This window comes from Bos grunniens, chromosome 17 (assembly GCF_055505025.1).
Source record: "Bos grunniens cultivar Pamir isolate PY7600 chromosome 17, Bosgru_T2T1.0, whole genome shotgun sequence".
Lineage (NCBI taxonomy): Eukaryota > Metazoa > Chordata > Mammalia > Artiodactyla > Bovidae > Bos > Bos grunniens.
The window spans coordinates 53,244,237-53,258,283 of record NC_141181.1 but is presented as its reverse complement, the minus strand read 5'-3'; the positions used below and the strand labels follow the sequence as shown (position 1 = coordinate 53,258,283).

At 39.4% G+C, this 14,047-nt stretch overlaps 1 protein-coding gene and 1 long non-coding RNA gene across 9 annotated transcripts in view; one reads left to right on the top strand and one right to left on the bottom strand.

Annotated features, from left to right (window-relative positions):
• Positions 1-14,047, top strand: part of KNTC1 (kinetochore associated 1) — a 70,636-nt gene that overhangs the window by 30,837 nt on the left and 25,752 nt on the right. For all 6 annotated transcript variants that reach the window (XM_086347529.1, XM_086347527.1, XM_086347526.1 and 3 more), the window contains 11 exons: positions 1,530-1,649; positions 3,135-3,207; positions 4,295-4,362; positions 8,712-8,992; positions 9,904-10,076; positions 10,705-10,802; positions 11,355-11,493; positions 12,077-12,133; positions 12,633-12,796; positions 13,475-13,579; positions 13,879-14,007. In XM_086347529.1, coding sequence (XP_086203655.1) covers positions 1,530-1,649; positions 3,135-3,207; positions 4,295-4,362; positions 8,712-8,992; positions 9,904-10,076; positions 10,705-10,802; positions 11,355-11,493; positions 12,077-12,133; positions 12,633-12,796; positions 13,475-13,579; positions 13,879-14,007 — 1,407 coding nt within the window. The remainder of the gene's footprint in view (positions 1-1,529; positions 1,650-3,134; positions 3,208-4,294; positions 4,363-8,711; positions 8,993-9,903; positions 10,077-10,704; positions 10,803-11,354; positions 11,494-12,076; positions 12,134-12,632; positions 12,797-13,474; positions 13,580-13,878; positions 14,008-14,047) is intronic.
• LOC147355376 (uncharacterized) overlaps positions 1-14,047 on the bottom strand; it is a 63,899-nt gene that overhangs the window by 24,478 nt on the left and 25,374 nt on the right. Inside the window, exon 3 of one of the 3 annotated variants that reach the window (XR_015144456.1) lies at positions 7,273-9,073. The exons of the other annotated variants lie outside the window; for them this stretch is intronic. This is a non-coding gene — a long non-coding RNA (uncharacterized LOC147355376). Of the gene's footprint in view, positions 1-7,272; positions 9,074-14,047 lie in introns of those variants that run through there. 3 annotated transcript variants of the gene reach the window in all.

The following is a 14,047-nucleotide window of genomic DNA, read 5'->3' as shown; positions in this document are numbered from 1 at the left end:
TCTTTGTTTTGAGTTTTTAAAGATTTAACTATCAAATTATACAAATAGACAAGCATTAAAGCAAAGTTATACCAACATTAGGCATTAGATTGGCCTCTATCTATAGTTTTTTTTTCTTTTAAAGTATTTTGTGAGTACCTAAAGAGCTTTCATGGGAGAAGGCAATGGCACCCCACTCCAGTACTCTTGCCTGGAACATCCCATGGATGGAGGAGCCTGGTAGGCTGCAGTCCATGGGGTCGTGAAGAGTCAGACATGACCCAGCGACTTCACTTTCACTTTTCACTTTCAAGCATTGGAGAAGGCAATGGCAACCCACTCCAGTGTTCTTGCCTGGAGAATCCCAAGATGGGGGAGCCTGGTGGGCTCCCGTCTATGGGGTCGCACAGAGTAGGACACAACTGAAGCGACTTAGCAGCAGCAGCAGCAGAAGCAAAGAGCTTTCATAGTCTTTGGTAGTTAACAAAATTTAGCTCATGTTTTATATATGCTATAGGACCCTTTGTTCCAAGAATAGGATGTGGGTTTATTTTTGTATTTTTAAGTGTCTTTATATAATTCTAAAACTATTCAGTTCAGTTCAGTTCAGTCGCTCAGTCGTGTCCGACTCTTTGCGACCCCATGAATCGCAGCACGCCAGGCCTCCCTGTCCATCACCAACTCCCGGAGTTCACTCAGACTCACGTCCATCGAGTCAGTGATGGCATCCAGCCATCTCATCCTCTGGCGTCCCCTTCTCCTCCTGCCCCCAATCCCTCCCAGCATCAGAGTCTTTTCCAATGAATCAACTCTTCCCATGAGGTGGCCAAAGTACTGGAGTTTCAGCTTTAGCATCATTCCTTCCAAAGAAATCCCAGGGCTGATCTCCTTCAGAATGGACTGCTTGGATCTCCTTGCAGTCCAAGGGACTCTCAAGAGTCTTCTCCAACACCACAGTTCAAAAGCATCAATTCTTTGGCGCTCAGCCTTCTTCACAGTTCAACTCTCACATCCATAATGACCACAGGAAAAACCATAGCCTTGACTAGACGGACCTTTGTTGGCAAAGTAATGTCTCTGCTTTTGAATATGCTATCTAGGTTGGTCATAACTTTCCTTCCAAGGAGTAAGCGTCTTTTAATTTCATGGCTGCAGTCACCATCTGCAGTGATTTTGGAGCCCAAAAAAATAAAGCCTGCCACTGTTTCCACTGTTTCCCCATCTATTTCCCATGAAGTAATGGGACCAGTTACCATGACCTTAGTTTTCTGAATGTTGAGCTTTAAGCCAACTTTTTCACTCTCCACTTTCATCAAGAGGCTTTTTAGTTCCTAAACTATTAGGCATACCCAAGAATTACAAAGGGTAGTATTTTAATTTTTTTGTTTTCTGTCATATGAAACAATTTTCAGATTTTTAAACCATGGAATCATAATCTGTTTTTCAAAATGATATCATTTCATCTTTAAGTAATAAAGTTAGGAGGTAAATCCAAATCATTCCTTGCCAGTACCAGCTGTTTTTTTCTTCCTTTCAAACTCTGACTGTAGGGTGAAGATTGTGTCCTTCTGTTGAGGTCTTTGCCTCTTGCTGAAGCTAAGAAAACTGCAGAAAGAGTAATCATATGGGCACGACTGGCTTTACAGGAAGAACCAGATACTTCTAATGAGGTGAGATTTTGACTAAATAAAATGAAGATAAATCCAGTTTTTATGGCTATTTATCAATAGGATAGAAAAGACAGACTCACAGATAAGAGTATTTGTCCTTCTCACTGCTACAGTGGCCTAATATGAAAATTCCTGTTTACTATGTCAAAAATTTATCATATAGAAATACAAACAAATATGACTGCCTTGGAGCAGTGCCTCTGGGCCCACACTGAGTAATCTAGGATCTGCAGATCAGAAGGAATAATTGAAGCACCTGTTGGACATAGAGTTTTCCCTAATGCCTTAAAGTGTAAACAATGTTTTACATTGCATGGGGCATAATCATTACTCTCAAGTAACATCAGCTGCAGAAACAATGTATATCTAATCTGAGAACAGAATCTTGAAACTTAGCAGTTACCAGAAAGCCAATTCAGGATAGACAGATAAGGAACCTAAAACCTAATTTATCCAGGGGAGTTGAGTTTTTTAAACCTTTGAAGATACTTACTTCCCAGTCATTCTCAGTGATTCACTTCCCTTCAATCTTTTTCTTTTTTTCCCATTGCAGCCTTTTTTTTTTTTTTAGAGGTGGAGGCTGCTCCTGGTCTTAGTTGCTGCATGTGGGATTTAGTTCCCCGACCAGGGGTCAAACCCAAGCCCCCTGCATTGGGAGCATAGACCACCAGAGAAGTCTCCACTGCAGTCATTCTTTTACCTTTAGGGAAATGATTTTTTAAAACACCTAAAATTTATTATCCTCTTACTGTTCACAGAAAAGCAGTGAACATCGTTGTGAAGGAGGCCCTGTTGTTAGCTCCTTACTGATTGAGTTTAGAAACTAAAATTTTAAAATTAGTGGCTTTCCCAAGAGTATTTGGAAAGTGGCAGCGCCTCACATAAAACTCTGTCTTCTCAATTACCAGCTTCAACTGCAACCCATGATCAAAATGTTTGAGTACTTCATATGAACCCGACCCTGACTAAGCCTTTTACATACATCATCTCTTTAAATTAAAGCTTTTCCCTTGTTGGTTTTTCTTATCTTAAAAAAAGAAAGTTTTTTTTTCTTTTTTGGTCTTGAGAATAATGATTATTTCTTAGACTTCTGATTTCTATACTAAACAAGTTCAATTCTTTTTAACTTTTCCAGAGAGCTTTATCCCAATGTTTTCTCAAATAAGTATAAGCTATTAAACAAAATCCAAATGCTTGTTAATTATAGTGTAACTGAAAGGTGATGTGGGAGATTTACATATTCTGTGATATCCCTAAATCATACATGAGAGAGTCCGTTTGGTATTTTTCATATTTAGCTTATATAGTATTCGTATATCATCCTTTCCTTGAGTGCCCAACTCCCTATAACACAGACCTCTCGATTGTTCAGCCATTTCTATGATTTATTCTGATTCTGTGCTTTTTATGTATTTGTTTATATATGCACTACCTCTACAATGGCAGATACAAGAAATGGACTTCATTTTGCATTTCTCTTTTTAGGACAAGGCCTGGAGACTGTCTGTAGCGAAAACATCAGTAGACATTCTTAAAATACTTTGCAACAGTCAGAAAGGTAGTTTCCATTTCTATTCCCTCACTTTGATATAGTTCTAAAACCGATCCTTTTCAGGAGCAGGTATCAGTGACATCTGCCATACTGGTGCACAGGCTCTGGTCATGTCTTTTTGTTTGTTTGGCTCAGACTGTATGTTTTCATGTTTGTAATATTTATTAATTTGACTGCGCCAGCTCTTTTTGCAGCATGTGGGATCTAGTTTCCTGACTAGGGACTGAACCCGTGCTTCCTGCATTGGGAGTGTGGAATCTTAGCCACTGGACCACCAATGAAATCCCCTGGTTGTCTTGTTTGATCCCACACATTTTTCTTCAGGAAAAGCCTTCCTTGCCTTATTCTTTTGATTAGCAGTGTAAGAGCAGAATTATCTAAGAGTAGCTCATCATTTGTGTATACTTCAGTGACTGTTTAACGCCAGGCTAGATTTCTCTGGTGCCTTGCACTGTTCACTCACATTGCTCACTTATCATTTGATTATGGCTGAGGAAAAAACCATTTAACCTTGAACTTAAAACAGTTAGCAAGGGACTTTCCCAGCAATCCAGTGGTTAAGACTCCACCTTCCGTGGAGAGAGGGCCCGAGTTTGATCCCCGGTCAGGGAACTAAGGTCCCATATGCCTTGAGGTGTGGCCAAAATTTTTGAAAAAATAAATGTACTATTTCCAACAAGAAAAGCTAGAACAGACAAATAATTACCAAAGTAACTTTCTTGGAGGGAAAAAATCTAGACTTTATTTCAGAAAAATTGCCATTTCTCATGTAACCAAAAAACTTCTTTTTTCTACTTTCAAAGAGAATACTTAGATTTCTTTTTTTTTAATTGGAGGACAATTGCTTTACAATGTTGTATGGTTTCTGCCATACGTCACCATGAATCAGCCATAGGTTTACTTATGTCCCCTCCCTCTTGAACCTCCCTCCCTAGATTTCTTTTTGTGCTTACTTAAATTGTCTTCTATCAGAATCTGAAAAGAACTACTGAAGATTTGAGAAAACCAAAGTGAATTAAAATTTTAGCTTTTAAAAATTCTGATAATATCAGAATTTGGATGTCTTCCATAACTTTTAAAAATTGAATTACAGATAATCTGCAGAAGAAAGATGAATGGGAAGAAACCTTGAAACAGTTTAAAACTGTTGCTAGCTTACAGGTAAGTTAAGCCATGTTGAACATTATTACCTGGCTAATCAGTGCATTTGGCATAAATGATCAGTTCCTCCTTAAGATTTTCTGCAGTAGCCTTCAGGAACTTTAGATATACTGGTTTTCCTTTTCTCTTTTTAAAAAAAGTAATTTTATTTATTCATTTACTTTTGGCTATGCTGAGTCTTCTTTGCTGTGCAGGATTTTTCTCTACTTTCCAGTTGCAGTGCTCAGGCTTCTCACTGTGGTGGCTTCTCTTGTTAGCAGCACATCAGATCAAATCAGTCGTTCAGTCGTATCCGACTCTTTGCAACCCCATGAATCCCAGCATGCCAGGCCTCCCTGTCCATCACCAACTCCCGGAGTTCAGTGAGACTCACGTCCATCAAGTCAGTGATGCCATCCAGCCATCTCATCCTCTGTCGTCCCCTTCTCCTCTTGCCCCCAATCCCTCCCAGCATCAGAGTCTTTTCCAATGAGTCAACCCTTCGCATGAGGTGGCCAAAGTACTGGAGTTTCAGCTTTAGCATCATTCCTTCCAAAGAAATCCCAGGGCTGATTTCCTTCAGAATGGACTGGTTGGATCTCCTTGCAGTCCAAGGGACTCTCAAGAGTCTTCTCCAACACCACAGTTCAAAAGCATCAGTTCTTCAGCGCTCAGCCTTCTTCACAGCCCAACTCTCGCTTCAGTAATTGTGGTGCAAAGGTTCAATAGTTGTGGTTCCTGGACTATAAATCATAGGCTCAATAGTTGTGGTGCCCAGGATTAGTTGCTCTGCCACTTCAATCCCGAACCAGGGATTGAACCTGTGTCTCCTGCATTGGGCAGGTAGATTCTTTACCACTGTCTGTTTTTTTTGGAAGCAGCTTTAATGCAATATAATTCACATACCATACATCTCATCCATTTGAAGTGTATGTATAATTCAGTAACTTCTTCGATGTACTGCATTACTGATTGTTTAAATCGTGGTAAAGTACATACAATGTAAAATTGGCCATTTTAACCGTTTTTCAATACACAATTCAGTGGTGTTGACTCCACTCACAATGTTGTACAACCATCACCGGTGTCTGCTTTTTATCACCTCAAGCAGAAACTTTGCATCTGTTCAGCAATACAACTCCCCATTCCTCTCTTCCTGCAGCGCCCGGTAACCTCTAATCAACTTTTTATCTCTATGAATTTGCCTGTTCTAGAAATTTCATAAAAGTGGAATCATACAATATTTGTCCTTTTGTGTCTGACATTTTTTGCTTAGCATAATGTTTTCAAGGTTCATTCATGTTGTAGGATGTATAGCACTTCCTTCCTTCCTCTGAATAATATTCCACTGTACAGCTCTATCACATTTTTATTTATTTCTTGATGGCCATTCAGTTTGTTTTCACATTGAGGCTGTTGTGAATAATGCTGCATTGCACATGGATGTTCAAATATCTGTTAAGTTCCTGCCTTCAGTTCCTTTGGGTATATACCCGGGAGAGGAATTGCTGAGTCATATGGCAATTCTGTCTTGTTTTAACTTTTTAAGAAATGTTCTCTCTTTTTTGAACTAGTCAGTTGTTCCATGTAAGATTCTAACTGTTGATTCTTGACCCGAATACCCGTGTATAAGCGAAGAGGAACTAAAGAGTCTCTTGATGAAGGTGAAAGAGGAGAGTGAAAAAGCTGGCTTAAAATTCCGCATTAAAAAACTAAGGTCATGGCATCCGGTCCCATCACTTCATGTCAGATAGAAAGGGAAAAAGCAGAAGCAGTGACAGATTTTCTTTTCTTGGGCTCCAAAATCACTGCAGATGGTGACTGCGGCCATGAAATTAGAAGACAGTTGCTCCTTGGAAACCTAGGCAACGTATTAAGAAGCAGTGACATCACTTTTCTGACAAAGCTCTGTGTGGTCAAAGCTATGGTTTTTCCAGTAGTTGTGTAGAGATGTGAGAGCTGGACCATAAAGAAGGCTGAGTGACAAAGAATCGATGCTTTTGAATTGTGATGCTAGAGAAGACTCTTGATAGTCCCTTGGACTGCAAGGAGATCAGACCAGTCAATCCTAAAGAAAATTAACCCTGAATATTCAATGGAAGGACTGATGCTGAGGCTGAAGCTCCATTACTTTGGCCACCTGATACAAAGAGCTGACTCATTGGAAAAGACCCTGATGCTGGGAAAAATTGAAGGCAAGAGGAGAAGAGAGCAGAGGATGAGATAACATCACTGACTTAATGGACATGAACTTGAGTAAACTCCAGGAGACATTGGAGGAGAGAGAGGCCTGGCGTGCTGCAGTCCATGGCGTTGCAAAGAGTTGGACACGACTTTGTGACTAAATAACAACTCTCTTTTTAAACTATATTCTAGCAATCGTTTATGCCTTTTTAAAAAACCATTTTGATCTAAGGTATCTGTATAGATTATTTAATTCCAATGACCCTGAATGATGGCTAACAGTAGCCATCACTTACTCAGTTCTTACCATGTACTATACATGATTCCAGGGGCTTCTCATGTGCTATTTAATTGTCACAGTAGCTCCCCACGGAGGTTACTATTACCATTCTCCTTTATAGAGGAGGAAACTGAGAAACCACAGCGTTTCAAAATATTGTGAAAGAGAGCAAATTTTATGTAGAAACCAGTCCAAAAGATGACTATCTACTTCATGATCTCTACTTTTTTTCTATATAGTTTCATTCTAGGCAGTTTGCTTTTTCTTGAAAATTAATTTCTGTTTACTTTGAACGGATTAACTGTCTTCAGATGTGAAATTTGAAATTAACTTTATTTTGGCTCCAGGTCTTTCCTAATGTGAAAAGACTTTGTAAATAGAAAGGCTATCAGGGCTCACGGAAAAGTAGGAAATGGAGTACATACAAGGATCTCTTTGTGAAAGGTTGAAGTAAATACACTGGCAAATGTAACTCTCAACTGTTTTATCTCGAAGTATGGGAAGAAGAAATAACTTATCACAATTTATTGTACCACAGTTTCTCAAAGAATAGCCCATGGAATCCCAAGGGTCTCTGAGACCCTCTCAGGGAGTCCATGAGGTTAAAACTATATTTATAGCAAAAATAAGAAGTGATTTTTTCTTTCCAGCCATATTCTCTCATGAGGGTAGTGGGGTTTTCAGAAGCTTCATGCTGTGATAACATTGTCACTCTAAAGACTGATAGAATGTGCATTTTTATATGCCCATGTATTTAAAATTTTTGTTTAATTTCCAATACAGTAAATATTGATAGATATCTCATTAAAATTTGGGGGAGGGCCCTGTTTTGTTTTTGGTTATGCCGGGTCTTGGTTGCTGTGCAGACTTTCCTCTAGTTTCAGAGAGGAGGGATGCGCTCTAGTGGTGCTCAGGCTGCTCATGGTGCTGGCTTCTATTGTTGGGCTCTTGGGCATGCAGACATCAGTAGTTGCAGCTCCCGGGCCTAGTTGCTCCTCGGCCTGTGGGTTCTTCCCGAACCAGGGATCGAACCTGTCTCCTGCACTGGCAGGCAAATTCTTGAGCACTGAGCCACCAGGGAAGCCCCCCTCAATAGTTTTTAAGAGTATAAAGAGGTGCTGCACCCCTAAAGTTTGAGACCTTCCGTTTTAAACAATAGATGTCTTCATGTAAAGCACCCAGGAGTCAGGATAAGTTAACTTCTCCACATTCTTCTTACATTTGAGAATTGCAGATCTTTTAAAGCAACAGTTTTGATCTAAGCAAAGTCGTGTTTAGTTATGCTACTATTTGTGGAGCATTCCTTGTGCCAGGTGTAGTGGGGAGAGGCCAAGGATGCTGCTAAACAACCTTTTGTACCCAGACAGCCTCTGCAGGAAACAATTATCTGGCAGATAGAGAAACCCTGCTCCAAAGTGTGGTGTCAAATAAAAAAGTCCCCCTCACTGCCACTGCCTCTTGGTGCCCTTCCTTGGGCTTCAAGAGGACTTTTTCTATTGGGTTGGAAAAATAAATCCTAGTTCTGGAGTTAGAAGCCAACCAGGAGTTATTACAGAAAACAGCAAAGCTGGCTTCTTCACGCCGCCAGGGTGGAATTGCACAAACCTAATACTTAACCCCTTTCTCCTTCTGCTCAGGGTTAGGTTTAGAATTACTGAGAATTACTGTAGGTTTAGAATTACAACAGAATTGCTGAGCCAAATACACTCAGCAGTGCTGAAGTTAGGAAACCCTTCGTTAAAGTGATATTTTCCCCTGTCCCAACCTTTATATAAGTTACTTTTGAAATATAGAGACTTAAATTCTTAATTTACAAGGGAGAAAAGAGATTCATGACACACCAGTGATGTTCAGCCATGGATGAACTGAACCGACATGGGGCTTTGTCTCGCTTGCCTTATTGCAGGAGAACTTTGAGGTCTTTCTTTCATTTGAAGATTACAGCAAGAGTTCCCTGGTAGCAGAGCTCCGGGAGCAGCACATTAAAGCTCACCAAGTTGCACAGGCCAAACACAAACCCTGGAGGCCAGCAGAGCCCCGGGCCACTGAGGAGCAGAGGCTGAGCGCTGAGTCCAAGCTGCACCGACAGGCGCTGACCCTGCAGGTGTCCAGGCAACAGCTGGAAGCCGAGCTGACCTTGAGGGCCTTGAGCGATGGGAACGTGGAAGCTGCACTGAGAAAATGCAGGTGAGTTCTTAGTCCCCAGATCACACAGCTCATCAGAAAGGAACACCCACTTCATTTATTTCTTTGATGATAAGGATAGGGCTGGTGGTAAGTCAGAAAGAGAAATACAAATACCATATATTAACACATATATGTGGAATCTGAAAAAAATTGGTATAGATGATCTTATTTACAAAGCAAAACTAGAGATACAGACGTAGAGAACAAACATATGGACCCCAAGGGGAATGGGGGAGGGGGCTGAATTGGGAGATTGAGATGACACATATATACTATTGATGCTATGTGTGAAATAGATAGCTAATGGGAACCTACTGTATAGCCCAGAGAACTCTGCTTTGTGGTGACCTAAACAGGAGGGAAATCAGAAAAAAGAAAAAAGTATATGTATGTATATATACTCTTATATATATACAAGAGTATATGTATGTATATATAAAGAGGATATATGTATGTATACATATAGTTGATTGACTTTGCTGCACAAGAGAAACTAATACGACATTGTAAAGCAACTATAATCAACAATTTTTTTTAAGCTATAAGCCTAATTTTCAATAAGCAATAAAAAATTTAAAAAGATACGTAGGGCTGGTGACCCTTTCACTTCCATAGAAATGATTCTTGGTTTCTCACCCTAAGAGCCTGTCTTGGTTGCCTGAGTCAGAAAGAGGGAGCGTAGAAGTCTAGTAACTGACCCCCCAAGTATCTGAACGGTTCAGATAACTGAACCATTGAGTATAGGTCATCTTGCACTACAACAGTACCCCAAGCAAGTTTTCACTGTGTACTGTGAAAGCATTTAAAGACATTGTACATGTTGGTAGTGATTATATATTAGTCTGAGTAAGGCAAACACATCTGTTTCCCACGTGAGTGTTCTAACTTCTGACGCTTGCTTTCTTCTAAAGGGACTTGTTTAAATATCACTGCAACACCGACACTGGGCAGTTCCTGTTCCTGATGTGTCAGAAGCTGTGTCACATGTTGGCCAGTGGCGTTCCAATGACAGTACCTGTGGGTCTAAATCTTCCCTCCGAGATACACGACCTTGCATGCCAGGCTGCCACCATCTGCAGTCCAGGTGACAAGATTTATAATCTACATAGTTTTATGTTCTCTGCTTCATTCCATTTTTGTCTAGCTAATGCTGTCCCCTTACAATTGGACATGTGAAGGTATGGAGTGATCGTTACCCCCTTTCACAAAGGGACACTTATAATTGAATCTCTGTGGGGATTACTATTTTAAAATATTTCCAAAGTTAGCAATGTCATTTTTTTTTTAATATTTATTTCTCTATTTGGCTGTGCCAGGTCTTAGTTGTAACAAGCGGAGTCTTTAGTTGCAGCGTGTGAGATCTAGTTCTCTGACCAGGGATCGAACCCAGGCCCCCTGCATTGGGAGTGCAGAGGCTGAGCCTCTGGACCACCAGAGAAGTCCCAACAATGTCATTTCTGACTGTTGACAATACTCACTTTGAGGGGATGGTGAAATTCCTTGCCTCCCCATATCTGATCTTACTTTCCAGTCAAGCTTAAGAAAAATATTGACCTGTATTATTTAGGGTAGTCAAAGCTATGTGAAAACCTTTCTCTCTACTTTGTGGCCTGTCTTAGAATTTTGAATGGTAATTATTAAAAAGATTTGTTGTTGTTGTTGTTATTCTAAACACATGAAATAATAGTTTAATGATTTTTCTCCACTTTCAGATTTTGTGCTGGATGCCTTAGAACTCTGTAAATATACTTTGATGGCAGTAGAGCTTTCCAGACAGTGCCAAATGGATGATTGTGGAATTCTCACGAAAGTAAATTGCTTTGAATTTCTTTCCCTTAAACAAAACCCCAGCCCAATCCATTATATACCACTTTTAAATTATTTGCATAGTTTATAAAAATACTGAATCAACCTCTTATATTTTCTTACTCTATACCAGAGAACTACTTAAGGACATGAGACCACTTCTCTTTTCTAGTCACATTTATTGGCTTTAATTTGCATTCTTTTGAAACAGTGGGCCTCAAACAAGGCATCTCTGGACATTGTCCAGAGTAACTATTTAATTTTTTTTTCTTTGGCCTCACAGTTTGTGGGATCATCCCTGACCACGAATGGTACCCAGACCCCCACAGTGAACACACCAAATCGTGACCACTGGACTGCCAGGAAATTCCCTGAGCAATAATTTAACTTAAAGCAGCATTATTTTAAGCCCTTGACCAGAAGAAACAGACTTTATAGTCTGGCTAAAATTACATTTGGCTCTAATAGATCTGATTCTGGATTCTACTCAGTGAAGAGGGTATCTGTGTCCCACAGTGTCCTTATCTATGTGTTTTCTGTACACTTTGATATTTAGACTTCTTTCGGAACTCATAAAGATCCATATGAGGAATGGTCTTACTGTGACTTCTTCAGTGAAGATGGAATAGTTCTTGAGTCACAGATGGTGCTCCCTGTCATCTATGAATTGATTTCGTCACTTGTACCTCTGGCTGGTAATTCTCATCTGTGTAATATCTTTTTCCTGTGTATTTCTGGGTTTGGAACTGGAACTACTCACAGTAGCATGGATGAATCAATTGTAGGCATGAGTGTGTGTGTGCTAAGTTGCTTCAGTCATATCCAACTCTATGTGACCCTGTGGACAGTAGCCTGCCAGGCTCCTCTGTCCATGGGATTCTCCAGGCAAGAATGTTAGAGTGGGTCGCTGTGCTCTTCTCCATATTACAGGCATAATGCTGAACAAATGAAGCAAGGAATAAAAGAATACATATTGTATTATTTCATTTATGTAAAAAACAGGCTATAAGGCGGCCATGCTGTTGGAAATGAGGATAGTGGTTACTCTTGGGGGGTTGACCAGAAGGAGACAAGGGGGCGGTTTCTGGGAGCTCTTAGTGTTCTGTTTCTTGGTCTGGATGTACACTTTTCTGTGTATTTTTCTGTATGTATACTTGGGTTTTTTATTTTTTAAGTAGCAGATTGCTTTAGAATGTTATTTGATAAGAGCACAATATTAAAGTATCCCTGGGACTATGTGTTCTATGAAAGAGTTATTGAATTTATTCTGTTTTGTAGAAAGCAAGAGATATCCCTTGGATTCTGTGAGTTTACCATACTGCTTCACCAGTGAAGGTATATGGCATCAAACATGTATAACCACTGTTTCCCTTTTGTAAATTTGCCAGTACAGAAAGTTCTTTAAATCCTGGATATGAACCTGATACAATGTCCTCATTTCTTAGTTACTACTGTTACATTGTTACTCTTCCAAACAGTCAGGAGAGTGGGTCATTTGGCTTATCTATTGTTAACTTTTGTGAATCTGTTCTACATTTTGGTCTTCCAAGTGGAGAAGTGGTTTTCTTCAGCTCATGACTTAAAGCATCTCAGAATAAGCAAGTTAAAATCAAAGTACCTCCATACCCATGTACTTAACTATGTTCCGGTTTCAATCAGACCTCTTGTTAACTCTCATTTACTAACTTTGAGAACCAATTCTATGACTATTCTGTGCATTGAAGAAGTAGACCGTCCCAGAAGACAGTTTCCAAATATGGTCTTTGTTTAAAAAAAAAAATCTAAAGATTAAAATACTTTTATTCAAGTAAAATTCTTTTTTATCATTTCACAGGAGACAGCCTAATGTTACCTGTTATCAATTCCATCTCTGCCTTGCTTCAGAACCTTCAGGAATCTAGCCAGTGGGAACTGGCCCTAAAATTTGTGATTGGTTCCTTTGGTGCCTGCCTTCAGCACTCTGTGTCAAGCTTCATGAATGCCAGTTTGAGCGAAAAGGTATTATTTCGAGAACAAATATGTTCAGTTAGCAAGAATATAAATACAAAAGCACTGTTAAACAAAGAAATTGGGAGCCCACATTTTCCCATTTGGCTTTGTAGTGAGGAAATGGATTATTTGCCAGGTTTAGGAAACATCTGTTGAACATCTACAAAAATGTATACTTGATTTTATCGGAAATTGTCCATCTGCTCTTTGTTTTTACTGTGGCCCAAACTATTGTAATTATTACAACATTATGAAAAGACTGTAGAAGACAAGCTATCTATTGATAACTTGCTTATGAAGCTGGTCTCAGAAGGAATTGCATTCATTTCTACTACGCTATTGATATTTACTAAATGTGAGTTTTTCTTTTTTTAAAAAAAAACAGCTTTATTGAAATATAGCTTTCAAAATTAAAATGCACGTATTTTAAGTATGTCAACCAATGTATTTTCACCTTGTTGCCAACACTATAATCAAGGTACAGAGTATTTTAAAAGGTTCTATTTTTGTCCTTTCCCAGTTAATTCCCCTTCACGTCCCAGCTTTCTGTCATTATAGATTAAATGACAGTGCTGTTTGCATATGATGGTGAATTTTCAAAGTTCCTTAATATTTAAGAAAAGTTTTCAAAATGCTCATAGAAATGGACCTGAGGATTCTTTCCTTTTTTTTTTTTTTTTTTTTAAGTTGTTTGAAGAGGCCCCTTTAGTTAAATCCAGGCACGTTGTTATGGAATTGAAAGAGAAAGCTGTTATGTTTATCAGGGGAAATGCCACCACACTCTTGTACAAAGTGAGTATTTGTTTGTGCTAAGTTCCTCTCCCTCCCCACTGCCCCACCCTGATTGCTTCTGCAGGTAAGTGTGCTCTGTCACATAGAACTTGCTAGAGTTGCTTTCCTTAAATTTGTAATAGTGATAAAAGACATGAAATCTAAGCAGCAAGTCGGAACTATTTTACTATAAATAACTTTTTGTGCAACGCTTGTTCTTTCTTAGTCTGAAATTAAATTTAGTGGCAAATCAGCTGTTAGAGACCGAGTTCTGTTTTAATTGTGAGGAACTTGCTTCTCCAGGTGCTTTCTCCCTACAGGTATTTAATTGTCGCCTGGTGGATCTCGACTTGGCACTGGGGTACTGCACTCTCTTACCGCAAAAAGAAGTCTTTGAGAATCTCTGGAAGCTCACAGATAAAGCATGGCAGAATTACGACAAAATATTGGTATGACTTAAGGAGGCACACCTTCGGTTCCTGAAGAATT